Raw genomic sequence first — 27,669 nt, forward strand, 5'->3', positions numbered from 1 at the left:
CCCTGGACCAGGTGACTCGGCCTTCCTCAGTCAACACCCAACTCCAGAAAGTCTAGTAATACAGGCGTCCACTAGGAAAATTAATCCTAGTACTCTGCCAGATAGCAAATCCAAATGCCTAGAGACATTTAGTATACATTATTTTTCATCCATCATCCTGGCCCTCAGCGTTGCGAAGCTAGCTGTTTTTGAGGCTTCTATTTTCATGCCCTTCGGGATTCTGTGGCACAAGATTTATTAGCTCTTGTAGACAACCTTCAAGCATCCATTACCTATACTTTTCAGGTTGGTTGTTATGCTGCAACATTTGTGAAGTGTACTCGATTGGATATGACCAACTGCTTAGGGTGAGCAGTGGGCATTAGCTTCACTTTGGCACCGTGCCTGGATGAGGTTTGTGGGTCTCCAACAGCCACAGCTGCAAAACTGCTTTTATGTTTCCTTGCCAGCACACAGCCACAGTGTCGCTCGCAGATCCGATATTTTTTTTTCCAAGGGTAGCAAGCCATTACTTTAGACAAATGGGACCTACACTTTGCCTAGCTTGGCTTCGCCTTCCCATTTCTTTCTACTTCACTGCACCGTTTTTCCACTCTCTGGGTGTCCTGTTGCAGGAATGCAGGCTATTTTGGGCCAAAGGGGCCGCAGGAAGGGTTCGGCCTCAGAAGTAGGAACTGGGTGTTACTTCGTCTACTTCATTGTGGCGAAGGACATAAGCCTTTGTCTATTCCCCCTCAATGCTTTCCTGCAGAAGGACAAATTCAAGATGCTTACTCTTTTCCATTTCCTGTCTACCCTATATCCTCGGAGACTGGATGATGGCATTGGCCCTACTTATTTTCATATACCTACCTTCGGGCCCACAGGTGCTAGCTGTGATTCATGGTGGGCCAAGAGCATTTTCAGTTGTCAATGCTCCCTTTTGGGCTCCCCATTGAACTGCCAGTGTTCACAAAAGTGATGGCGGTGGTAGCACACTGTTTGGGGGGGTACCAGTTTTTCCCCTTCCTCTCTGACCGGCTGTTGACGATGAGCTCACCCCAAGCAGTCGGTAGCACCTCCAGACAATCGCAACCTCCTAACATTGCTGGAGCTCACTATCAACATGCCAAAGTCACCCAAGACTCCTTCACAGATTCTCCCTTTCAACTGAGCTTTTCTCAATATGGACCGCTTTGCGCCTTTCCCATTGGAACGGAGCGTCCAGGATATTCAGGTTATAATCTTTGTGTTACAGCCTCAAACCTGCGTCTCAATGTGGATGACTCTGAGGCTTGCGCCTCTTGCATTCTGCTGGACTCTTGCATCTTACTGGCCAAAAATACCAGATGACGCATGCAGACTCTGCAGTGGCACCTCAAATCCCACTGGGCACCACATCAGGGAAATCTGTTGGATTGTATCCATATTTCGTAGGAGTCTGCAAAAGATCTTCATTGGTGGCTGCTGGACTGCGATTGGGTCAGTGGTAGGCCCTCCTCCTTATTTGCCCAGAGCTGAAGGTCATGGATGCTTCACTACTGGGTTGGCAAATCCATCAGTGGGGTCGAAATTGGAGATCTCTGGTCTCTGGCGGAGACTGGACTTACCATCAGTTTTTTGGAATTGAGGTTGATTTGCTTGGCATTGCAGGCCCTCCATCCCAGCATCAGGGATAGACTAGTGCATGTACTTACAGACAGCACAACTACTGTAAGACCAGAAGGGCAGGGTGAGGTCTTGGGGCATGTGTAAGGAGGCTGTGTGCCTCTGGAAGTGGCTGGGACATCAGGGAATTTTTCTGGTGGAAAACCACCTGGCAGGATCTTTCAGTGCCAGGGCAGATAAACTCGGATGCCTGGTGTATCATGAATGGCAGTTGCACCCAGAGGTGGCGCAGAATGTCTTCTAGCAAAGGGAAGACACCTAGTTGATCTTTTCACCATCACCAAGAAAGCATTTTTGTGTGCTCTAGTTTCAAAGGCAACTCACTCCCTGAGAGGACATCCATCTAAAGAGAAGCGCAGGTGTCCCATATCGGTCCCTGCCACTGCCTCTCCTGCATCGATTTCTGAAGATCATCAGGAGTGACCAGGCCCAAGTCATCCTAGTGACATCAGATTGGGCCAGGAGAGCGTGTTACACAACCTACCGAACATGAGCATCTGTCCTCCGATCAAGCTGCTGCTTAAGGAGGATCTTCTGTCGCAGTAGCTGGGCAAGGTGCTGCACATAGGCCTGCACAATGAGCATCTCTATGCTTGGAAATTGAGCAGTAGCAGTTGACCTTCTTCAGTCTTCCTCCTCAGATCATTGATGTCATATTGGTAGTGATGCAACCCTTCACAAAATGTGTGTGCCAGTCGTGACACATTTGTGGATTGGTGTCACCCATTGACCCAGTACAAGCAAACTTGTCTGAAGTTTTGTTGTTTGTTCTTGTCCTGGCCCATCAAAGGCTTTCTTTGGGCACTGTTAAGGTATACTTACTGGACCTTCTGGATATTTTTGTGGTTCTCGGATCACCCTTTGTTATTTAAATCACCTGGCATGATCATTTTTTTAAGTTTTGCAACATTTGTTTCCACTGAAACCCTTAGTGATGCCACAATGGGGCTTGAACGTAGTTCTCACTCTGATGTGCATACCTTTTGAGCTGCTTCACAGTTGTCATTAGAGATGTCTGACATTCAAGACTGTTTTTCTCATCGCCATTTCAAGGACTAAGCACATGATTGAGCTGCAGGCTCTTTGTCAATACAACTTATAATACATTCTTTCTAGATAGATTGGTATTGAGGACTCGTACTTCATTTCTGTAAAAAGTGGCCACTCCATTTCATGTCGGACAGTCTATTGTTCTTCTGGCATTCTTTGCTCCACCAGGCATTGCAGTGTTTCGACCCTATGAGGGCCCTACGTTTTCATATTGATCGCACCAAGGAACATCAAGTGGATGATCAGATCTTTGTAGGGTTCTTTGTAGCAAAGAATGGCAAGAGAGTACAGATCTTTCCATAAAGATCTGCTATGCACTGGTGAAAGAGCACCTCCAGAAGGCTTGCCGCCTCTCTCACAAGGGCCAAAGCTGCTACCACTGCGTCCTGTCCTGGATATGTCAGGAAGTAACATGGGCATTGGTACACACATTCATAAAGTGCTACCTCTTCAACTTCCCGATCCTATGAGCAGAACATTTTGCTCCATCTTTCCTGCAGGACATTGTGGTATGAGCCAGTTCACAAACTGTCCATCTTTGGGGTGTTCTGCTGTGGTATGTATTTGCAAGGTGAGTAATCTGTGATTAAAAGTATCCCTCAAATGAACAAGTTACTTTTTTGCGGTAACTCTTTATAGTGAATATTCTGTATAACTTCAGATTCCTTACCGACCCTTCCAAATACCCTACATATTAATTGCGCCCGGTGCTGCTCTACCTAGGCTTTACAAAAAACGAGAATGTGGGGGATTTATGCTGGAAATTACCTTAAACTGTTGATATCTATGTTTTGCAATACGTCATTTGCTTGCAGAGTGTTAAGCATTTCTGTGTCTTCACTTGAAACACAATAATTACTTCAAAATTAATAATTTAGGATTTTTGTTGACCTCTCCCTCGCAAGAAAATAGGAATACATTAATATACTGATTAGAGGAAGTGACATTGCCTATCTCTCAAGCACTTTCATTGTGCCTCTTGATCTTCACCGAGCTAAAATAAATGCAGACAAGAAAAGGAGACGGGTTGTAGCATTTAGTGAAATGACCTGGTGAGATTTAAGAAGATCACTAAAAGCACTTTGGTCCTACTCTGCCTTTTCTAAAATACATCTTCCTGATCCGCAATGCGGTTATTTCTTTATGTTGTAGACACATGTTCTGGACGTAAGTTTCGGGATTATATGTGAATAAATATACCTTCCCCATCAGAATTACGGCCTTACCCTGCAGGCTCACTGGGTAATGTTTTTTCCTTGTCTTTTCAATGTTAGATTTGCTCAGAAGAACGACATTTCAAATCATTCCCTGCAGGATAGTACCAGCCAGCCTATTGAAATCAATGAGACAGCCAGCAAACAGTGTCGTCAGTCTTCTACCGGCAGGCAGCCAGGGTAATGGGTTTTCTTCTCTATTTTGAATGACAGTGAGACGAGAGAAGAACTTCATCGCCCATAATTCATGTATTATTTTTTGGTGCTACTCTGATTAGAACAGGAAATCCTTCATCTTTTGAATTTGTGCTGCCAGTTTTATTTTATTTTAGTTTTTTATTTAGTGATAAACTCTAGAGTAATTGTGGAAATTAGATGTAAGAAAATAAGTGTTTTCAAAAAATGAATGATGGTGCACTGCACTAGTCAGAATTTTGCAGTGAGAGCTCTTAGTGAAGAGGAAATCATTCTTGTACTTACTGACACCTCAAACTTAGTTCTGGACTGTCATATAGTTAACGTCCAGTTGGTGTGTGTGTGTGTGTGTGTTTGTATATGTGTGTGCATGTATATATGTATTATTATATATATATATATATATATATATTTGTGTATATATACATATATGTGTGTGTGTATACATGTATTTATTTTTCATTTTTTTATTTTTTAGACAACCAAAAGTTAGAGGGGCGTTTATAGTAAGGTGACAATGTCAGTCATATTGTTACATTTTAATTCTGAAAAACCAATGAAGTTCTCCAGTTATAGTTCAGTGAGCTAACCATAACTGACATTTTACATCACTCACGACCATAATAGCAACCCTTCCCCCCCACTACCTGTACCAGATGCAGAATCTGGTTATGTTAAATAAAGTGGGCCTTCTGGCTTTGTCAAGGGGTCAGAACATCAGTATATAAAAGGTGAGCCTGTTTATTGCCTTTGTTGAGGGGGCCCACCACATCAGTAAGTATAAAGCAGACCTATTGGCTTTGTCAAAGCGTGACAACATGAATAAATGAGACCGATTTCACAGTTCGCAATTAAAACCAATGGAGCCAATAGCTGTCATACAGTGCATTCCTTATTAATGCACACATTGCAATGTTCATTCATTTTATATGTCAGTACTACAGTATTTCATATTTTTTTTTAAAAGCACTCTTGACCAAAACAACCATAAACATGGGTATGATTTTTTTAACACCCATCAGGCCAAATAGGTCTGCCCTAGGACCAACCACAAGGGGATGGATCCCCGCAATCTAGCTGAAGAGCATACAGCTCCAGCTTGGAGTGCTTCATAAATAATAGGCTTTCCTGGGGTCATGCAGTCAATTCGGTTTTTATAAAAAGTTATGGGAGTGATTTTCTGCTGCTCTCCCTGCAGTCCCAAACAACATTTAAATTAATGGGTGGTGGTGCCCCTGCCCCTCTGACGAACACAGAGGAAGAATAAAATGCACAACCAAAGCCCTTGTAGGGCATGATGGGGTTCTCTTATCCTATCTGGAGCAGTGAATACTTACAGCATTTAAGCCACTCTTTGCGTGGCCTCTCACCATGTTTTTTTTTTATTGTTGTTGTGTTTGTAAGTATTTTGTTGGTGACCCGGTTGCACCGGCTGGCTTAATTACTTTAAGTAGTCACTGTTGCAGATAGGATGAACCCCCCCCCCCCCCCCCCCCCCATCATACCCTCACATATCCAGAGAGGATATGAGCAGTGCTGGTGCAAGAGCTGGCCACACTTTTTTTTTTTTGTTTGTTTTTTTCAAACAATTTTGTTGGGTGTCTTGGTCCCACATGAGGCACCCACACTTCTTACTCCCATTGAAGGCTGAAGGAGGTCTGCAGTCCTGCTATCTCCCCACCCAGCACCTATTGTCAGGTGCAGGAGCCAGCCATAGTTGTATGTGCTCCCTCAAGGCAGGAGCAATCTTTCCTTCTGCTGCTGCCTTCAATGGAAGCAATCCAGTATTTCCTGCCTGCACGGTTGTGGACAGGGAACAGGAATGTGGTCCATGAGGCACTTAACTCTCACCGGGCCCTCAAATATAGTGTTGCTGGGGCCCGTACTTGTTTCAGGATGGCCATTTCCCATCCTGGGGGGATTTTAATGAAAAATAGCACCACCACTCCCTGTTCATAGGGCTAGGGAGTTAGGGTATCTCTACCCTGCTCCCTTATATACTTCTCATTCTCATTATAAAAACATTTCAGGATAGGGACTGAGTCCTGAAATGATGGCCACAACACTTCTGTTAATGTTGCAGCCAACCAATCCGAGTGCCTGCTCTAAAAAGTGCCCTTGATCAATCAGAACTGTTGAGGTTTTTAATACAAGTCCAACCGTCAACATATCTATAATTGAGCTTTCATTTCTATAAAACTACTGTACGGCTTTACACAAAATTACAAAAAGCACGATTTCTGGATCCCAATCTTGCTTTCTGGCAAATTTGGTAAAATTCTGTTCAGCCATTTTTGCAGTATTGCAGGTCAATTTCCCTCCGGAAAACTACATGGGGAAAATGTGTTTTGGGACACCGTTTACTTTTTTTTTGTGTGTGTGTGTGTGTGTGTGGGAGTTTTGTGAAGATACTTCAAATGGTTCACAGTTATTACCAAACCAAAAAGGAAATGTGGTCCTAAAGCATAGCAACCCAGTGGCAACTGGTTACCTAGTTACAAGTTACTTACCTTCGGTAATGCTCTTTCTGACAGAGAATGTCTATCCACAGATTTCTTACTTTTGGACTAGCTCCTGGAACCTTTTCAGCAGTACCTCTGAGCGCGGGGAAAATGACGCCACACTGACACTGTTCCGCACTCTGAAAATGATGTTTGGGCCTATATAAGCTCCACTCTCTCGCACTGACGTATGTTGCTTTCAAGTCTTTCCAAACCCCAGCACCAGAGCCCAAAAAGCAAATTTGTAGACATTGTGTAGATTCCTGGACTTGGGAACTTATTAGATAGTCCAGTCACCAAACAGGGAGGATTAGAGGGTCAGTGAGGAATCTGCAGCTAGATAGTCTCTACCAGAAAGAGTGTTACATAAGCAAAGTACTTGCCCCTCTGATACAGAGTCCTAGCTACAAATTTTTCACCTTTTAAATAGGTAATACAGCAGTATCTATTTGGTGGTGGGTGTGTGAATGTTCTCAAACCTGAAAGTCCTGCGGGACCGAGTAGGCAAAATGCCCTCTTGGCAAATCTGACTGTCCGGAATATGGTGCTTTGTTGAACGTATGGAGTGACTCCAACTTAGCTGCCAGGCAGACGTCTAGGACAGGGACTCCGCATGCTAATACAGTGGTAGCAGCTTTTGCCCTAGTCGAAGGAGCATGCAGTCTTTCTGGGGGCTGGTTTTTGCCTAGTGTGTATCAGGTCCTTATGCAAAGCACAGTCCAATGGGAGATGCTTCTCCTCTGCACTGCCTTGCTTTTTTGTCACTCCATGGAACTCAACAAAGAGCTGATCGTCCATCCAATGTTCTTTGATGCGATATAGGTAGGAACTAAGCATTTCCTTGAGGTCCAATCAGTGGATTCTCAACTCCTCCCCCTTAGAGGGGTGAGGCAGAGCATAGAACGCGGGCAGGGTGATGGTTTGACCGATGTGGACAGCATTGCAACTTTTGACAGAAAAGACACCTGACTCCACAGATTCAGTTTGTTTGGAAAGTGTAAGGTGGGTTAACACAAGGATCCTGAATCTCACTCACATGTTGTGCTGAGGTGATGGCAATGAGGAACACAGTCTTAGGGTAAGGAATAGTAAAGAGCAGCTGTTCAGCAGCTCGGAGTGCACATCAGATAAGTAGGTCCAGTTTAAGGTTCCTTTGAGATATCACAAAAGGTGGGGAAACATATATTGCATCCCTTTAAAAAAAGAATTGCATCACAACTGTTGACTTAAGCAGTGAGGGCTGATTTGGCAACCGGAAGGAGGCCGAAAGATAACACATAACTGTGCCCAAAGCAGAGCCTTGCTGAATGAGAGACGGAACAAACAGTAAAACATCCAATACCTTGGACTGGAGGTGATCAGTCTAGAAAATGCCGTACCATGCCACAAATTTGTCCCGATGATGGGCATATACAGTTTTCTTCAGGGGACACCTGGCTGCCAAGATGACATCAACTACCTTTGGAGGCAGGTTGAAGGTATTCAGATGTCTGGGCCTAATCTCCAAGCCTAAAGGTGGAAAGTTCAGCGACCTGGGACGCAACTCTGCCCTGCTACAACAGGTTCTCCAAAGGGGCAGCCAGATCAGAGAACAAATGCTCCAGCCCAGGAGTTCTAGATATCATACTCTGTGCCCAATCCGGAGCCTGTAGGTTGACTTGGGCCCAGTTTGTCCTGTTCCTTTTGAAAACTTTGGGCAGGAGTGGTATTGGTGGAAAGACATGCAGGGGTCCTGAGTTCCACTCAAGACGCAACACGTCTCTGAGTAAGGGATGCTTTGGAAACTCCAAATTGCATAATTGCTAACATTGCATTTTCTCGACAGTGTTGAACAGATTGAGCCAAGGTTCTCCACATTTGTAGAAGAGACCTTGCGCCACCACAGAGTGTAACTGCCATTCATGATCCACTGTTTTTTTTTTTGCCCTGGCATTCAAAGATAATGCCAGGTGCTCCATCACTAGGGAAATCCCTTAGTAATCCAGTTATTTCCAGAGGTGCAAGGCCTCTGCCACAGTCTGTGACCCCATCCCACCCTGTCTGTTGTAGTACCATATGGCAGTTGTGTTGTCCTTTAGCAGCTGTACCATCGTCTCTGGATGGATGGAAAGAACACTTTCAACACCAAGCAGATGTCTCTTAGCTCCAGAAGGATGGTGTAGAGCCGGGACCCTGCATGAGACCAGATACCTCTGATCTCCACCTCTCCCAAATTGCCGCCCTAACCCAAAACAGATACATTGGTCACCACTGTTAGCTTTGGGCAGGGAAGTTAGGAGGGGGGTATGCCACTGACCCAGTCACGACCCAGTAACCACCTCTGAAGATCTTTTCCAGTCTCCTCTGAAATCTGAACATGGTTGAAGAGGTTCACTTGATGTTGGGCCCACTGGGACTTCAGTTCCCACTGCCAACCCAGCATATGCCTCCTTGCGTGCTCGTCCAGCACGATGTAGGAGGCCATCAGTCCCAGCAGCCTCAGTCGACCTCACTGAAATACAGGACCAAGGCTGAAAGATTAGCGTCATAGCTTGAATGTCCTGGGAGGGAAAAGCTTAAAACCGAACAGAGTCCAGAATGGCTCTGATGGGGGGGGAACATCTGAGAAGGGGTCGGGTGTGACTTTTTCACATCGATGGTGAGCCCCAGGATGACAGGAGTTTCGCTATAGTTTGGGGGTGGTTGAAGACTGCCTGGGGTGAGCCCACCTTCAACATCCAGTCGAGTTGGAGCAGACTGTACCCCATACTTCTGAAGATTAGCTGCCATAACCGCTATCTCTTAAGTGAACACTGAGGGAGCACTGGTGAGCCTAGAGGGATGCACAGTAAACAGGAAATGCCCCCATCTTGCACTGCGAACTGCAGATAGGCCGCCAGGACGAGAATATGAAAGTAGATGTCCTGTAGGACCAATGACACCTGGCCAAGGGAGCAGACATAATATAAGCTTGGAGGCCTCTGTCCTTCATGAGCACCAGAGAGTAGTGGAAATTAGCAATCACACCCTACTTCTGGTGCAGACACCCTCTCAGTAATCCCTTTGGCCAAAAGTGAAAAGGAGAGCTGGTTCACCATCTGTCTTTGTGGGGAGGGTGAAAAGTGCAATGAAGAACAAAGGAGTAGGAAAGCTACCTCTGCTGTACCCACCTTTCAAGAAGTGATCACTGCCAACCCGGAAAGATTTGTCAGATTTTGCTTTCTACTAGATGATTGTGCTCCGTCAAGGGCATGCTAAAGATGTTTGGCAGGGGGAGCTGGGTGGAATGGACAGTGCTGCATGCTGACTTTGGAAGCGTAGCCCTGGAACCTCATCCACATTCGTTAAATTGCTAGGTCCTCCTTAAACTAGTAAAACTGCATCATAATTGGTGCAGTTGGTGAGGAGAGGCCCAGAGAGCAGGCTGTAGTCCTGCCTTCTTTAAACTACTCGAGGGCAGATTCAACCTGGATACTGAACAGGGCGTTGCATCAAAGGGCATGTCCATTAGTGGATGACTGAACTTCACTTGAGAACCCTGTAGATCGCAGCCACCTTGGTGGCTAATGGCAGCACTGGTGCAGCACTGGTGCTAATAGCTCACACAATGGAATCGGTGGTGACCACACTACAACGTATTTTAACCTTTTCTGCATCACCACCATCTTGACTTGCCGGGGCCAAGACAGAGCAAATTTCACCATGAACACATTGAAGGACGTAAACCACCAAATTCCAAAGGGCATAGGAGTCAGTGGTGGCTCCTCTGTTACGACCGAGTAGCGTCACCCCACCCCGCAGCAGAGATAAACTAAAAATAAAACGATAATAGGTTTTGTAGGAAGTTGGCTCTGTATATACTATTTCAAAGTAAGAAATTGTGTGCACAGAGTCCAAGGGTTCCCCTTAGAGGTAGGATAGTGGCAAAAGTAGATAATTCTAATGCTCTATTTTGTGGTAGTGTGGTCGAGCAGTAGGCTTATCAGAGGGTAGTGTTAAGCATTTGTTGTACACACACAGGCAATAAATGAGGAACACACACTCAAAGACTTACTCCAGGCCTATAGGTTTTTATATAGAAAAATATATTTTCTTAGTTTATTTTAAGAACCACAGGTTCAAGATTTACAGTAAACACTTTAAATGTAAGGTACTTCACTTAGATACTTTAGGAACTTTGAATAAAAGCAATATCACATACAGTCTTTGTAAAAATGGCAATAAGCTATTTTCGAAGTGGACACAGTGCAAAAATCAACAGTTCCTGGGAGAGGTAAGTAAAGGTTAGATTAGGAGGTAAGTAAAACACTTACAAGTCTCAGTTCTGGGGCATAGGAAGCCCGCCGTTTGGGGTTCAAGACAACCCCAAAGTTAACACACCACTTGCTCAGGGCCGGTCAGGTGCAGAGGTCAAAGAGGTGCCCAAAACACATAGGCATCTATGGAGAACAGGGGTGCTCCGCCTCCAGTCTGCCAGCAGGTAAGTACCTGCGTCCTCGGGGGCAGACCAGGGGGGTTTTGGAGAGCACTGGAGGAGACACAAGTAGGCACACAAAACACACCCTCAGCTGGACAGGGGCGGCCAGGTGCAGTGTGCAAAGCAGGCGTCGGGTTTCAGGTAGGAAACAACGGAGGGACCCGGGGGTCACTCTAGTGGTGCAGGCAGGCACAGGGGGGGCTTCTTGGGACAGCCACCACCTGGGCAAGGTAGAGGGTCACCTGGGGGGTCACTCCTGCATTGAAGTTTGGTTCTTTCAGGTCCTGGGGGCTGTGGATGCAGTGTTGGTTCCAGGCACCTGGTCCCTTGTTACAGGCAGTCGCGGTCAGGGGGAGCCTCTGGATTCTCTCTGCAGGCGTCGCTGTGGGGGCCTAGGGGGGTCGTCTCTGGTTACTCACGGGCTCGCGGTCGCCGGGGAGTCCTCCCTGAGGTGTTTGTTCTCTGGATCTCGAGCCGGGGGCGTCGGGTGCAGAGTGTGAGAAACATGCAGTCTTTGAAAGTTGCTTCTTAGTTGCAAAGAAGTAGCTGGATTTGAACAGGGCCGCTGTTCACTGGAGTTTCTTGGTCCTTTAGTCCAGGGCAGTCCTCTGAGGCTTCAGAGGTCACTGGTCCCTGTCGGATGCGTCGCTGGAGCAGGTTTTCGAAGTTGGAGACAGGCAAGTAGGGCTGGGGCCAAAGCAGTTGTCGTCTTCCTCCTTCTCTGCAGGCTTGTAGGTCAGCAGTCCTTCTTGTTTCTTCAGGTTGCAGGAATCTGATTTCCTGGGTTCTGGGGTGCCCCTAAATACTACATTTAGGGGTGTGTTTAGGTCTGGGGGGCAGGAGCCAATGGCTACTATCCTTGAGGTTGGCTATATCCTCTTTGTGCCTCCTCCCTGAGGGGAGGGGGGCAAATCCCTATTCCTATTGGGGATATCCTCCAAAATCCAGATGGAGGATTTCTAAAGGCAGGGGTCACCTCAGCTCAGGACACCTTAGAGGCTGTCCTGACTGGTGGGTGACTCCTCCTTGTTGTTCTCATTATTTCCCCTTAACTTGCTGCCAAAAGTGGGGGCTGTGTCCAGGGGGCGGGCATCTCCACTAGCTGGAGTGCCCTGGGACATTGTAACACAAAGCTTGAGTTCCTGCAGGGGGGAGGTGTTAAGCATCTCTACCCAGTGCAGGCTTTTGTTTCTGGCCTCAGAGAGCACAAAGGTTCTCACCCCAGGGGGTCAGAAACTCGTCTCTCAGCAGCAGGCTGGCACAGACCAGTCAGTCCTGCACTGAAGGATTGGGTAGATACAGGGGGCACCTCTAAGATGCCCTCTGTAAGGAAATGCCTCCTTGGCATGGTTACCCCCTGACTTTTTGCCTTTGCTGATGGTGTTATGACTTGAAAGTGTGCTGGGACCCTGCTAACCAGCCCCCAGCACCAGTGTTCTTTCCCTAAACTGTACCTTTGTCTCCACAATTGGCACAACCCTGGCATCTAGGTAAGTCCTTTGTAACTGGTACCCCTGGCACCAAGGGCCCTGATGCCATGGAAGGTCTCTAAGGGCTGCAGCATGTCTTATGCCATTCTAGGGACCCCTCACTCAGCACATGCACACTGCTTCACAGCTTGTGTATGCTGGAGGGGAGAAAATGACCAAGTCGACATGGCACTCCCCTCAGAGTGCCATGCCAACCTCACACTGCCTGTGGCATAGGTAAGTCACCCCTCTAGCAGGCCTTACAGCCCTAAGGCAGGGTGCACTATACCACAGGTGAGGGCATAAGTGAATGAGCACTATGCCCCTACAGTGTCTAAGCAAAACCTTAGACATTGTAAGTGCAGGGTAGCCATAAGAGTATATGGTCTGGGAGTTTGTCAAACACGAACTCCACAGCACCATAATGGCTACACTTAAAACTGGGAAGTTTGGTATCAAACTTTTCAGCACAGTAAATGCACACTGATGCCAGCGTGCAATGTATTGTAAAATACACCCAGAGGGCATCTTAGAGATGCCCCCTGAAAACATACCCGACTTCCAGTGTAGGCTGACCAGTTTTTGCCAGCCTACCAGACATGTTGCTGGCCACATGGGGTGAGTGCCTTTGTCACTCTGTGGCCAGGAACAAAGCCTGTACTGGGTGGAGGTGCTTCTCACCTCCCCCTGCAGGAACTGTAACACCTGGCGTGAGCCTCAAAGGCTCACTCCCTTTGTTACAGCGCCACAGGGCATCCCAGCTAGTGGAGATGCCCGCCCCTCCGGCCACTGCCCCCACTTTTGCCGGCAACGCTGGAGGAGATAATTAGGAAAACAAGGCGTCGTCACCCACCAGTCAGGACAGCCCCTAAGGTGTCCTGAGGTGACCCTTACTTTTAGAAATCCTCCATCTTGTGGATGAAGGATTCCCCCAATAGAATTAGGGATGTGCCCCCTCCCCACAGGGAGGAGGCACAAAGAGGGTGTAGCCACCCTCAAGGACAGTAGCCATTGGCTACTGCCCTCCCAGACCTAAACACACCCCTAAATTCAGTATTTAGGGGCCCCATAACCTAGTAAACTAGATTCCTGCAACCTTAATAAGAAGGACTGCTGACCTGAAGCCCTGCAGTGAAGATGGAGACGACAACTGATTTGGCCGCAGCCCTACCGGCCTGTCTCCCTACTTTCAACGAAAACTGCAACAGTGACGCACCTAACAGGGACCAGCGACCTCTGAAGCCTCAGAGGACTGCCCTGCACTCAAGGACCAAGAAACTCCCGTGAACAGCGGCCCTGTTCAACAATCTGCAACTTTCTTGCAACAAAGAAACAACTTTAAGGACTTCACGTTTCCCGCGGGAAGCGTGAGACTTTCCACTCTGCACCAGACGCCCCCGGCTTGACCTGCGGAAAACCATACTAAATCACAAAATAAGAGTACGGGGTTCTTATCACGAAGGTAGGTCGGTAGTGTATCAATTGTGACACTAGACCACTCGTGACCCTCAACTAGAGGCAAAATGCGGGTGAGCTGTGGTGTGGTGTGTGGTCTGGAAGGGGGATTTCCTTTACGGACTAGGTGGTCTCACACACTATATAGTGTCATGCTTCATCATATGACCACCTAGCCCCACCCAGGTAGGACAGTGCCACCTGGGCGGACTCAACCTCACTGTTAAAAGAACAGGAGGGAGTGCGTAAATTAATTTTATTTCTGGAAAAGGGATCCAGCTATGCTAGGGAATTAAAAACACCTACTCAGATACCCGGGTAAATTTTAATAGAGGGTTCTGTGTGGTGTGATTAAAAAGGACCGGGGAACCGGTGTGAGAGCAATGACTCACAAGGTCACCTATCTAAAAGAAGGAGCCGACATGTTTCTGCCCTTGAAATTGAGCTCTGGAGGTTCTCTGGGCATTCATCAGGGCGTTGGATCCCTGTTGCATATGCTTTTTGAGCGCTGCTTAAATAATCACATTAGAAAAGGGGTGAAGGAAGGGCCTACCTTTACCAAGGGAATACCTGGGGAGGATCTACAGTAAATGGGATAAAAACAGACCAAAAATGACAGTGATAAGGTAATACACAGCAAACCACAGCACACGTGACATAATTCATGCAAGACACAGGAGTACTGGTTGCATTTTAAGAATAACCATCGCATCAATACTGGCTATGCGCGCAAATATGTGGAGGATAATAAGCAAGGGAAGGCAATTTCTTACCCTAACACTCGAGGCTAGTGGCCTCTGGTATCCTGGAGAGGGAGCGTCCCCTTATAGTCAGACTCTAAGGTTCGAGGAAAGAGACAGAAGGTAAGAACCCATATGAAGGTAGATGGAGAAATACAAAAAAGGAAAAAAGAGGTCTCGAGTGAGTAGAGTGAAAGGGGGAAGAGAATGACCTAATCGAGAGCGGAGGCAGAGAGAAACAGAAACACGCAGCCCACACAGATAAGGTGAGACGTGGGGACAATAGAGGGTAATCAGGGAATGGTGGAAAACAAAGGAGGAAAAAAAGGTAAGATGGAAAGCATAAGAAAAGGAGGAGAAGAAAAGCCAAGGGGGAAAGGGAAGAAATGAGAAAAAGGAAAAAAGAAGAAAGAAAGAAAATAGAGAAAGAAAGAAGTGAGGAAAACGGAGAGAGGTCTCTTATCTGTGAATCCAACGCTGGCTGACTCACTGCATCAAAGGTGAGCGCTCTCTGTGCGCCTATACCGACCTCTCCTCAGGACCGCTTGAGTAAAGTGGCCTGGTTGCGGTTGGTAGATATAGTGGTAATTAGGTGAGATGGGATCCAGCTGTTGGCAATCACCGTCGCGACCCGGGTGCGGGCAATACCGGAAGTGCTAATGACGTTCCTTCGTTGTTGAGTATTGGCAAAGTGTGGCCCGGCCGGACCCGGTAATGCCGGGGACCGGAAGTGGCCATGCGCGACAGGGGAGCGCCCTGAAATGACGCTGCCCTCGCGCATGCAGGTAGAGTAGCAGAGTGTCCGACCTCGGCAAAAAACGCCGCACCGGGCGGCCGAGGCTCGGGGCACCCTGCGTGCGGGGACGGTGCTGGGGAGTGACGCCCTTCCCGCACGTGTCGTCGGGAAACGTAGTTTCCCGGTGGCACAGCAGGGTGAGCCCGAGGATCAGAAGAAACCCGGCTGCCTGTTGCTCGTAAAGGACGGGGGGGTTGGTTAAAAAAGGGGAAAGGGGAGACTGGGGAGGAGGAAAGAGAGAGGGGGAGTAAAGGGGTAGATAAGGAAGGAAGATGGAAAAGGGGGGTGGGTGGGGGAAGGGGGGGAGGGAAAGGGATATATGAAAGGGGCCAGGGGTAAAGGAGGGGAACAAAGAGAAACTAGAGGGGGGGGGGGTGGAGTTTATTGGGGGGTGGTGCTGGGGGGAGAGAAAAGGAAGGACCAATAGGGGAAAGGGAAGGGAAGGGAAAGTGAAAAGAGGTGAAAGGAGGAGAAGGAAAAAAGGAAAGAATAAGAAGAGAAGAAAAAATGAGAGAAAAAAGGCGAGGAAACGAACAAAGCCCAAATTGTAGAAACCAAAAGACAAAAAGGCCACAACACAACAACAATAAACCACGGATTCAAAGTAAACAGCAACAACCCACACATAGCAGAAATCTAACGGAAAAGAAAGAATAGGAAAAATAATAAATAAAAATAAATAAAATAAAATAAAAGGGAAATTTGAAAGAAAGGGAAAGGTAGAGAGGGAAACTAATGGGGGGGAAGGGAGGAAAAGGGGGAACAAAAGGGAAAGAAGGAAATAGAAGGGATGGGGGAGGGACACAACAGGAGAGTGTGAATACATAGAGGCGAGAGTTAGAGGGAGAAAAAAGGGGGCTAGAGAGGCCCAACCAAAGCGGAGAGAAGTGAAAAAACCAGTACTAGACAGGCGGAGGGAGAAGAAGGGGGAGGTAGAAAGGGCACGTAGGGAAGGAAAGTGCGGATGGAGACGAAGGGAGTATGGAGCGATCAAGTTTGAAGAGAAAACCAAGGTATCTCATCATTTAGTCCAGCCGTGTCGGTGTGTAACCTCCATATCCAACGTTGCTCAGCCCTAAACAGTTTTTCTAACATGTTAGGGGTTGAAGGAAGAAAATGTTCCAGGACCGTCCACGACATGTCATCCGGGGAGTGATTTGTTTTTAGCAGGAAGTGGCTAGTAAGTTTTGTTGCATCGCGTTTGCACCTAATCGTGCTTCTGTGCTCACAGATTCTGGTGCTAACCTTTCTCGTAGTCATCCCCACATATTTGAGTAGGCAGGGGCATTTGATTAGATAGACTACGTTCTTGCTGTTACAATTCGTAAGTGATTTCTGCACCCATGGGGTTTTAAGGTCAAGATTGATGGTGGTAGATCTGTGGGTAAAGCGGCAAACGCTGCAGTTGCCGCACCGATAATGGCCTGCGGGGGGGGGGGCCATCTGCCAAAGTGTAGTCTGTGTGGGACAAAGCTTCTCTTTAGGTCTTGTGTGAACCACCATGTTGCGTATATTGCTTGCTCTCTTATACGTGTGTAATGGTGGTTCAAAGGGTAAACCGCCTGATGTGAGGATTTTCCAATTGTCTCTTATAATCTTCTGGATTTCATTGGATAAGGGATTGAATGTGGTAACACATACGATCTTCCCCAAACTTGGTTTCAGTGCTCGGGGCTGTAACAACTGGTCCCTATTATTATTGTTTGCTCTTTTTCGTGCCCTACTGACCAGATGTGGGGGATAATCCTTGGTGTGTAACTTGGTGGTTAATTTGTCTGCATGTTTGTCGTAATCGATCACGGATGAGCAGTTTCGTCTTAACCGCAGGAACTGCCCAACCGGGAGGTTATCTCTTAGAGCTCGTGGGTGGAAGCTCGGGTATTGTAACAGGTTGTTGCAATCCGTCGGTTTATAGTACACTTCTGTGGCCAGACCGCCGTCATGTTCATAGATGAGTAGGTCGAGAAACTGTAGCTTGTTGTCACCTATGTTCATCGTGAAAGTTAAGAAGGGGTTGGCTCCGTTAAGCCAAACAGCGAACGCCAGGGCCTCTTCCTTATTACCAGTCCATATCAGCAGTACATCATTGATGTATCGCTTCCAGAGTTTAATCTGGTCTCGGTAGGGATTGTCCTCTTGCAAGACCACATGTCTTTCGAAGTGGTTGACGTATAGACATGCTAAACTTGGGGCGAATGTGCTGCCCATCGATGTGCCTTGTGTCTGCAAAAAGAAACTATCTTCAAATTTGAAGTAGTTTCTGGTAAGAGCGAGGTGTGCTAGGTCCAGTATGAAACCGGGGGGGGTTTGGGATTCATCCATATGTAGTTCCAGCGGGTTGCTTATCACTTCCAGGGTGGCCTCTTGGGGGATGTTTGTGTATAGTGATTCCACATCGAGGGTGATCAGGAGCTCCTTAGATTTGTCAAAGGCTATAGATTCCAGTAAAAGGAGGACATTGGTGGTGTCCTTAAGATAGGTCGGGATTCTTTTGACTAACGGTTGTAAGAAGAAATCCACGAACTTTGCGGAAAACCAACAGTACAGGGAGCACTCCCCGGCGACTGCGAGCCCGTGAGTAGCCAGAGACGACCCCCCTGACACCCCACAGCGACGCCTGTAGAGGAAATCCAGAGTCTCCCCCTGACTGCGACTGCCTGTAACAAGGGACCCAACGCCTGGAACCAACACTGCACCTGCAGCCCCCAGGACCTGAAGGAACCGAACTCCAGTGCAGGAGCGACCCTCTGCCTAGCCCAGGTGGTGGCTACCCCGAGGAGCCCCCCCTGTGACTGCCTGCATCGTTGAAGAGACCCTGGGGTCTCCCCATTGCTTTCAATACAAAACCCGACGCCTGTTTGCACTCTGGACCCGGCCGCCCCTGTGCCACTGAGGGTGTACTTTCTGTGCCTGCTTGTGTCGCCCCCCACTCACCCCCACGGGTGCCCTACAAAACCCCCCTGGTCTGCCCCCCGAGGACGAGGATACTTACCTGCTGGCAGACTTAAACAGGGGCACCCCTGTTCTCCATTGACGCCTAAGTGTTTTGGGCACCTCTTTGACCTCTGCACCTGACCGGCCCTGAGCTGCTGGTGTGGTAACTTTGGGGTTGCCTTGAACCCCCAACAGTGGGCTACCTTGGATCAAACTTTGAACCCTGTAAGTGTTTTACTTACCTGCGAACTTAACATTTACTTACCTCCCCCAGGAACTGTTGATTTTTGCACTGTGGCCAAATAGCTTATTGCCATTTTTGTCAAAACTGTACATGATATTGTGATTATTCAAAGTTCCTAGAAATACCTGAGTAAAATACCTTTCATTTGAAGTATTACTTGTAAATCTTGAACCTGTGGTTCTTAAAATAAACTAAGAAAATATATTTTTCTATATAAAAACCTATTGGCCTGAAGTAAATCTTTGTGTGTGTTCCTCATGTATTGCCTGTGTGTGTACAACAAATGCTTAACACTACCCTCTGATAAGCCTACTGCTCAACCACACTACCACGAAATAGAGCATTAGAATCATCTCTTTTTGCCACTATCTTAACTCTTAGGGGAACCCATGGACTCTGCACACTATTTCTTACTTTGAAATAGTATATACAGAGCCAACTTCATAAACCCTCTGTGTGCATTTTTTAATAAATCCAACACTGGCATCGGTGTGGGTTTCATTATTCTGAGAAATTTGATACCAAACTTCCCAGTATTCACTGTAGCCACAATGGAGCTGTGGAGTTCGTTTTTGACAAACTCCCAGACCATATACTTAATATGGCCACACTTTACTTACAATGTCTAAGAATGGACTTAGACCATGTAGGGGCATATTGCTCATGCACTATGCCCTCACCTGTGGTATAGTGCACCCTGCCTTAGGGCTGTAAGGCCTGCTAGAGGGGTGACTTACCTATGCCACAGGCAGTATTTTGTGTGCATGGCACCCTTAGGGGGATGCCATGTCGACTTTGCCTTTTTCTCCCCACCAACACACACAATCTGCAATGGCAGTGTGCATGTGTTAGTTGAGGGGTCCCTAAGTGTGGCACAACACATTCTGCAGTCCTTAAAGACCTTCCCTGGTCACAGGGCCCGTGGTACCACTGGCTCCTTTTACAAGGGACTTATCTTTGTGCCAGGGGTGTGCCAATTGTGGAACCAATGGTACATTTTTAGTGAAAGAACACTGGTGCTGGGGCCTGGTTAGGAGGGTCCCAGCACACTTTTCAGTCAAGTCAGCATCACTAGCAGGCAAAAAGTGGGGGGTAAGTGCAACAGGGAGCCATCCTCCTACAGGTTTATTATCATTTTATTTTTCATTAGCTGCCTAGTCTTGGGGGTGGGACCATAGGTAAAATGGCTGAGGAGTGGTGGGCACTGCTGTCAGTGCACGTCAGGACGGCCAAACTGACATGCACATTGACATCTTTCCAACCCAGCTGCATTGCTTGATGGAGAACAGCAGTAGGGACAGGCTCCCCATCCCCCTGGGATCTCAAAACCAAACTGCTCTGCCCAATCTTAATGCTGCTCCCATGGGTACTACCTGCAGGAGAGCAGCATCTCGATTGGTTGTAGCGGAGTCTAGGAGCCTCAGCGTATGCACACACAGAAGAAGAGTGGCAAGTTATGAACAACGAGCGGCAGGTCAGTTCTTTTTTTTGTTTGTTATTGCTTCCCCCCTCCCCCACTACCTTTCCCTTAACCAGCCGGTACCAATGGGACTAACGGCCGAAGAAGCAGCTGGTGTTGGCAGAGCGGAGAACTAGGCTGGTGGAAGAAAATACCCTCTTGCCAAATGCTTCTACACGTTTTTTTGATGAACCAATTTTTATTGTTATCTGTAAAACATGTAATACAGACCATTTTACATCAGTAGCAATCATACCATAAGACATGGCATTTTTAATTTCAGGTATATCCCGGTCAAACCTCATTCTCAAGCCTGTGATGCTTTCACCACTTACTCCAAATCTTGGTATATTTCTGTGGACATTTCGCTTAGTAAATCTGTTTTTTCCATCTTGGCGCTCCAGCCAATCTCTCGCTCCATTCGACCAAAGTTTGAGGTTGGGAGGATTTACATTTGCGAGTGATGTCTCTTTTGGTGACCATCACGGCCACTCCCACCATTATCCGTTTGCAGATTGGGCCACTCAAGTCTTCCAATATGCCCAGTAGACCCACCTTCGGGTTAGTTTTATGGGTCTGTTCAGGACGTGCAAGAGTGTCCATTCAGCCCCTTTCCAGAACCATTATTCAGAGGTAGGTCCATACTACATCGAAAAATCTGCATCTAGTGACGTGCAGGGGAAATAGGTAGGTCGGGAGATTTTCTCAGCGTGCCACAAGTGTTTGGGTATAAAATATGTAGTGTGTAGGTATTGTAGTTTGATCAGTCGCAGCCTGGAAGAGCTATACGTGTGTCTTGCCAGTTCACATCTTCTATCCTTTCCCCCCACTTCTAAGTGCCAGGAACACCTCAGCGGTATTAATCACCAACGGGTGGTAAATACTGGAGATTGCACCTTTGCCAAGGCTTACCCATTAGAGGTTTAGCAGAAAGAGGGGTGAAGCCAGGTAGGTCAGTATAGTCTTGCAAGCGATATGACAAGGTGTGACAGAACTGCATGTGTTTTTGAAACTGTGTTACAAATGTTGAAAGGAGTAAAGATTCCTTTTTTGCCAGACATCATCTAGGGTTGTGAGGCCAATTTATCCCATTTCTTAAAACGTAAGAGGTGGGCGGCAGAATGTTGTCATTTCCTTTCCCACAATGGAATGAGTTGCATAAGTGTCTCTTCCCACCTCATGTAACGCAGCTTGCCACACCCTAAAAACGTCTGCAGTCATTTCTAGAAGATGGTGAGGGATGGAGTCACTATAGAGCAGTCCCATGATGGTGTCCAGTCCTAGGCATGAGAGTTCCAGTCAATAAGCTGGGTTATCTCTCCCCTTCCCCAATCAGCCAGCAATTAATGACCTTCAACTGGGACGCCGAATAATACAGTTTGTCTGCCATGCCTAGGCCCCTGTCATACATGAACTGTCTACACTTGCTGAATGCTATTCGGGATGGTCGGTTCGTCCATAAATGCTTCTGGACCAGAGCATTGAGTTTCTGGAACCAACAATTTGGGATGGTAAACGGGAAGTGTTTGAGAGTGTATAAGAATCTAGGGAGAACCATCATCTTGAATAAGGCCACTCTCCCCAATACGTTGAGAAGGGAGCCCATTCCATCTTTGAAGGTCTTCCTGAACCTGCATGAACCCAAATTATGCAGTGTCTAGTACTATGGTTGGGCACAAAACCATATTGGTCAGGGTGAATCAATATGGAGAGGGCTTGCTGGAGTCAGTTGGTGGGTATTTTGGCATAGATCTTGATTTTCTTATTTATCTGGGAGATCATCCGATAAGAGGAGCAGCGATTAGGCAGCGGCTCGGCCTTCAGGATAATCAGTATTGTGGTAACATCAACTTTGGTGGGGAGCTGCCCATTGTCTAATACCTCTGTGACTAGCTGGAGGAAGTATGGTCTAAGCAGGTTGGGGGTCTCATTCAAGTTGAGGATGATGGGCATAGAGCTGTTGGTTGTAATTAGCGAATGATGATGCAGTCTTAGCCTAGGTGCCTCTATGGATGGCTGGTGGTTCAACTATCTGAGGGACAATCCTTGAGATCATTTCTATAGTAGCTAGCCAGTATAGTAATTTACCACTGTAGTGAGCTGAATTCTGGTTTCGGTACGCCCCTCCCCCATTTTCTTCCTGGTTTTTAGATGCAACTTTGACCTAAGTGCACTGGTTTCCTGCTAACCCAGTCCCCAGTGCCCATGTTCCCTCCCCGAAACAAGACAGCTGGTCACTTGATCCCCCAAGTGACCAGGTACTTCAGACCCCCTATAAGTCACTAGTAGATGGTACCCCTGTTACCTATGTCATGGGAGCTGCAGCACAACTTGTGCCACTCAGAGGGTCCCAGCACCAACCTTATGCAAACTGCCATTGCAGGCTGCGTGACCAGGTGCTTCCAAAATTGAAAACACGACATGGCACACACTTGTGTGCCCTGTCCCCTAAAACACTGCTTGTAATATCTGTAAGTTACCTCTACAGCAGTTTCTTCAGCCCTAAGGCCAGGGCGCATTATTTTACAAGTGAGGACATATATGTATGAGCAAATCTGCCCCTACTATGTCTGTCGATTCTTAGACATAGTGTGCACAGAAGCCCTTTTAAATTGTTGGTATCAAACATCTCATATTTATAAACCCTCACTGATTCCAGTGATATATTTATTAATATATGGATCCTCGGGCCACCTAAGAGGGGGCCCCTGAAAAACCACCAACTACTGGTTAGTTTTTTTGGCCAGCCTGCCACCAATAGATGAGAATCTGACCTCCCAGGGTGAGAGCCTCCACTCTTGAGAGGTCCGAAATAAGAGCCTGTCTGGGCTGGGTTGTTACCCACTCCTCTCCACAGGATGACCTGCATTCCAAGGCAGGAGCTTCATAGAAGCCCACCACCTTTGGTATGTAGATATGGCCTTCCTCAAAGTAAAATGCCAAACCCCCTGCCCCAGGGCCCAACTAGCACCTGGGCAGGTGGGACAATTAACTATGCAGGAGGTGTGTCACACTTCCAGACTGGGAACACCCCTGGAGGGTGAAGTGGACACAACTTAGGAAATTTCGCCATTTTGTGTGTGGTGGAATATAGTAACTCTAGACAGGGTGGTTCCCACTCCCCACAGGAGGTGGTCATCTTAGGGGGGTGTAGTGACCCCAAAGGTAAGTAGCCCATTGGTTACTACCCTTCACTCCCTGTATTGCCCCCTAAATTGAGACTTTAGGGGACCCCCTGATACCAGGACCTCAGATCTTTGCTGGACAGAAAAGGAGTGGAGAGGAAGCACGCAGAGCCAGAGACCCGAGGAGCACAAATGACTTGGCGCCAACCCTGCCAGCCTCCCTTCTGCACCCGACCCTTGAGGAGCAACTGTCCTGGCCTGTCCTGCCGCTGCATCCTCCAAGAAACTGGGAGAGCTGCCAGTGCTCCGCAAAGAAGAACTCCCTTGGGGTAGAAGTGCTGTTCCCCCGCATCTGCAGGCATCGGAAAGAACTGTGAGGACAGGGACTGCCAAAAACTTGATGCCAGACATCACCACTACACTCAAGCTGCATAGCCCGAGCTGAAGTGGGCCAACCGTGTCAGCGTGGTCCCCAGGCCCATTAGAGACGAAGTCCACCCTGAGCTTGCCCTTTGTGAACTTCCCGACGGCGTCTGGCGGCAACCTGATTCCGTAAACTCCCACCCCTCACCGCAACCTTCTCTGGTGAGGAAGAGCCGGCGGTCCACTACACCTCTGCACCCGGATGCCCCAGATTGTGGAGAAGAGGACCACGGGTGTCCTTACGTCCCCAGACCTGTGTGACCCAAGCCTACCTGTTGATTTGGCCGGACTGGCCTCCAGTACACACCTGCAGCCTGTTTCTTTGGGCCCTCTGCACTGCGACCGCCCCTGGTGACAGTAAACCTGATGGTCCAAACCACATCTGCACCTAGACGCTTCAGACCGGGGAGAACAGGACCACTGGTGTCGCTATGTCCCTAAGTTTCGCAAGAACTGAACCTAGTGGTCCACCCCTGCAGCAACTTTATGACCGGAATGATCCTCATAGACTTACACGAGGCACCCGATGCTGAACTGCACCAGAGCACCTCTGCACCCGGCCACCCAAGGTGACCTGTTGGTGTAGCCTTGGACCCTGCCCCATACTTTGCCAATGTCTAGTAGATTGGTCCCTTAAGTTGCTGTAATATACCTATATGAAATGCTTGTTCTTCCTCTATAGGATAACATTACCACATCTAAAATATGTACGACTGTCGACTTTCAAAAACTAGAAAAATTAATAACTGTTGGGGAAAGGAGGGGGCTCCTAGTGGGCCAACGTGGTGGACGCTTTCTAGGGGAGCTCTCGGCAGTGACTACATTTATCCATAACCATCCTACCTGCTTCCAATCCACATCTTCCTGTTGCTGATAGGGATACGGCGAAGATTATGAGACACCTTTGCTTGGTGCTGCGGAGTGCCTCTTACAGGGCACATAGGGGCAGAGGTTGACCTGACAACTTGGAGTGGCGTGGCCCAGGCCCTGTGGCTGGCTCAGACGCAGGGGTCACCGAGGCCTGGATTGGGTGGTGGGCCAGGCCCGCATCCGGGTCCCAGGAGCTGAAGGGACCAGTGGGCTGCCCTGTGGTTTGGCCCCCCCGGTGCGGTGATCCTGTGAGGCTGGGCGGTGTGGAGCAGCTGACCCCATGCCAAAACATGGCAGCATGGCGTTAAGTGGGTCACGGCGCTAGCATTGCTGGGCATGCTGCATCCCTGCTTGGATTTCCCCTGGTTGCTTGTGCAGTGGCAGTACCTGGGCCGCGTGCTGGTGATTAGACAGACTCGATTGCGCCCCTGGTGGGGTGGTGGCTAACTGGAGGCCTCCAGGTTAGTGGGCTCGGCGTGTGCCTCAGTTTGTCACTCGTCTGGGCTTTGTGGCGCCCACAGTGTGTGCTGGCCCGGGATCGCTGTTCTGGGTCGCCCTAGGTGGTGTGGGGTGGATGGACTCTTAGGGCCTTCAGGTCCTGGCCACAGGAGTATCTTTAGCCATGGTGTGCAGCCCAGTGTTGAGAAGCTAGCCTGATTGTAGTACTGTACTGTTTTGATCCTACGCCCTCGCTGCTATCATGGCTGCTGTGTCTAGGGATTCCCCATGTGATATCCTGTAATGCCGTTTGACACTAGAAATTGTGAAGATCTTCTGCCCCTGGCTATGGATTTTCATAGCATGACATCAGATTGCTTCTTATGAGACTTCTGTTTGGAGTCCAAATGAAAACCTACAAACCTTGGTGCTACACCCTGTTACTAGGGTCTGCACTGCGACTGCTCCCTTGGATAGGGAAGTTGTTAGGCCAGGTCCTGGTGCAGCTTGTGGCAGCTTGTGGCCTGGGACTGGCCGGCTTTCGCAGTGGTGTCTTCTGGACCCTTGTGTTAAATATCACTGACCTCTCGTGCCGCCCTTTAGGGACACATTAGGGAGTGTGGCGGTCATGCATAGACTAAGCAGATACTGTCAAGTACGGAATTGGTGATTTCGTAGCCTCAGCATTACCAAGGGCAAACTTCCAGCGTGAGAGCCAAGCAAAGTACCCTTGATAATTTTTACCAGCACTGGCACTGTGGCTATCGATCTGAGTGCAGTTTCTAGGCTAGGCCCGGGCAACGCTGCATTGTTGGTGGCCATCTCGCAGTCTCGCAACATGCTGGATGCCAAAATAAGGGTGGTCAACTCTGAAGTTACCCTACTGCGCCAGGATCTTTGGAATGGGGTAGATCATATTACAGAAGTGGAGACCAGGGTGTTTGGTGTTGAGGACTCAGTGATAACCCTCCAGCAGAAAGTCAATAAACTGGTGGTGGTGACAAAGGAACTAGCTGCACAAGTGGAAGATGCAGAGGGGCGGGCCCACCACAGAAACCTGCACCTGGTCGGCTTCCCAGAGGGGTGGGAAGATCCCTCAGTAAAAACATTTTTGGCTCAGTGGCTCTGATCCATAATGCCTGCAGAATCTCTCTTGACATGCTTTGTAGTTGAGCTTGCCCATAAGGATTTGGTAAAGCGACCTCCCCCGTGTGCGAGGCCCTGACCAATAATCGCCAAGTTCCTCAACTACTTGCACAGGGATGCAATCCTCAAGCATGCTCTGATTCAAGCCACACTCCTTTTTGACTCGCATCATATAATGATTTTCCCAGACTATACAAGGATGGTCCAACCGAAACAAAAATCTTTCATAATGGCAAAACAGACTGCGCAAGCTTAAAATTCAATATATGCTGCTTTATCCGGCTCGCTTGAAGGCAGACTTCAATTCACAGCCCATGTTTTTCGATACTCCAAAAGAGGTCCTCACGTGGGCAGATAAGTCTGTGTCAACGAAGCCCCACACGCATGAACTCCGATTTATCTTCGAGCGATAAACGCAATAGTCCCAAAAAGTCTAGGACATGTTGTAGCAATTCCCGATCATCCTGAAAGAATACACGTCCGAATGTTGAATACTAGCAGCTACAGGATGGTGTGGTTAAGCAAATGGACAGTTCCTGTTGTTGTACCAGAGAGGTCACTATTTTACAGATTACCTTAAAGTGGGTAATATATATTAATCAGCATCGCTAGAACATCACAGTTTAAGTTTCTCTAGTACAAACATTGAGTTGGATAAGGGTTATGGGGATTCATTGGCGATTTTCCCCTCCTGGGCCCCGTTGGTGCCTGGGTGGGGTTTCTTCCACAACAGATATATCTTGTTCCCTGAAGTATTGGGATGAGGGGTAGTTGGTTTCATTGTTTCTTACTGCACAGTCCTTGTACTCACGCCTTCAGAGGTCCATATGTTTGAACCCCCAGAGGTTTCCGCCATAATTACTGATGGCAGACAGTCATTGATGGCCTGTAGGTCAGGTAAGTGTTCTTACATGGAATGTCTGGGGTGTTCTCGATAAAATTAAGAGTGGTGCCATGTTGAAGAAGGCAGGAAAGACTGGGGCTGGACATTCTTCTCTTACAGGATGCACTCCTCTTGCGTACTAAGGCGCAATGTTTGGCTCATTTAGGGTACACACAGACATTCCACTCCGAGGTTCACAAAGTGATCATGGTGAACTGATATCCTAATACATCTTAGAATTCCATTCTAGCCCACCAGAATGTTAACATATGATTACGGTAGATAGATCATAGTGACCGGTGCACTCTATGGGGAACCTTTCACACTGGGTAGCATATATATATATATATATATATATATATATATATGTATGTATATATATGTATGTGTATATGTGTGTATGTGTATATATGTGTATGTATGTATATATGTGTGTATGTATGTATATATATGTATGTATATATATGTATGTATATATATATCCCCCCCCCTTTTACCAAGGCAGTATTCTGTGGATCAATGTATTATCTTTTGGGGTGAACTCCAGGAGGACTCTCAGTGATAGGTGGGGACTGGACTGATGTATTGAGTTCGGAAATCGCTAAGTGGTGAGCCAGGTGTAGC

At 47.8% G+C, this 27,669-nt stretch overlaps 1 protein-coding gene across 3 annotated transcripts in view; it reads left to right on the forward strand.

The window, feature by feature from the left end:
- Positions 1 to 27,669, forward strand: part of ACO1 (aconitase 1) — a 616,249-nt gene that overhangs the window by 290,558 nt on the left and 298,022 nt on the right. For 2 of the 3 annotated variants that reach the window (XM_069239660.1, XM_069239665.1), the window contains exon 13: positions 3,972 to 4,091. The exons of the other annotated variant lie outside the window; for it this stretch is intronic. In XM_069239660.1, the coding sequence (XP_069095761.1) occupies positions 3,972 to 4,091 (120 nt within the window). The remainder of the gene's footprint in view (positions 1 to 3,971; positions 4,092 to 27,669) is intronic. 3 annotated transcript variants of the gene reach the window in all.

This window comes from Pleurodeles waltl, chromosome 1_2 (genome assembly GCF_031143425.1).
Source record: "Pleurodeles waltl isolate 20211129_DDA chromosome 1_2, aPleWal1.hap1.20221129, whole genome shotgun sequence".
Classification (NCBI taxonomy): Eukaryota; Metazoa; Chordata; class Amphibia; order Caudata; family Salamandridae; genus Pleurodeles; species Pleurodeles waltl.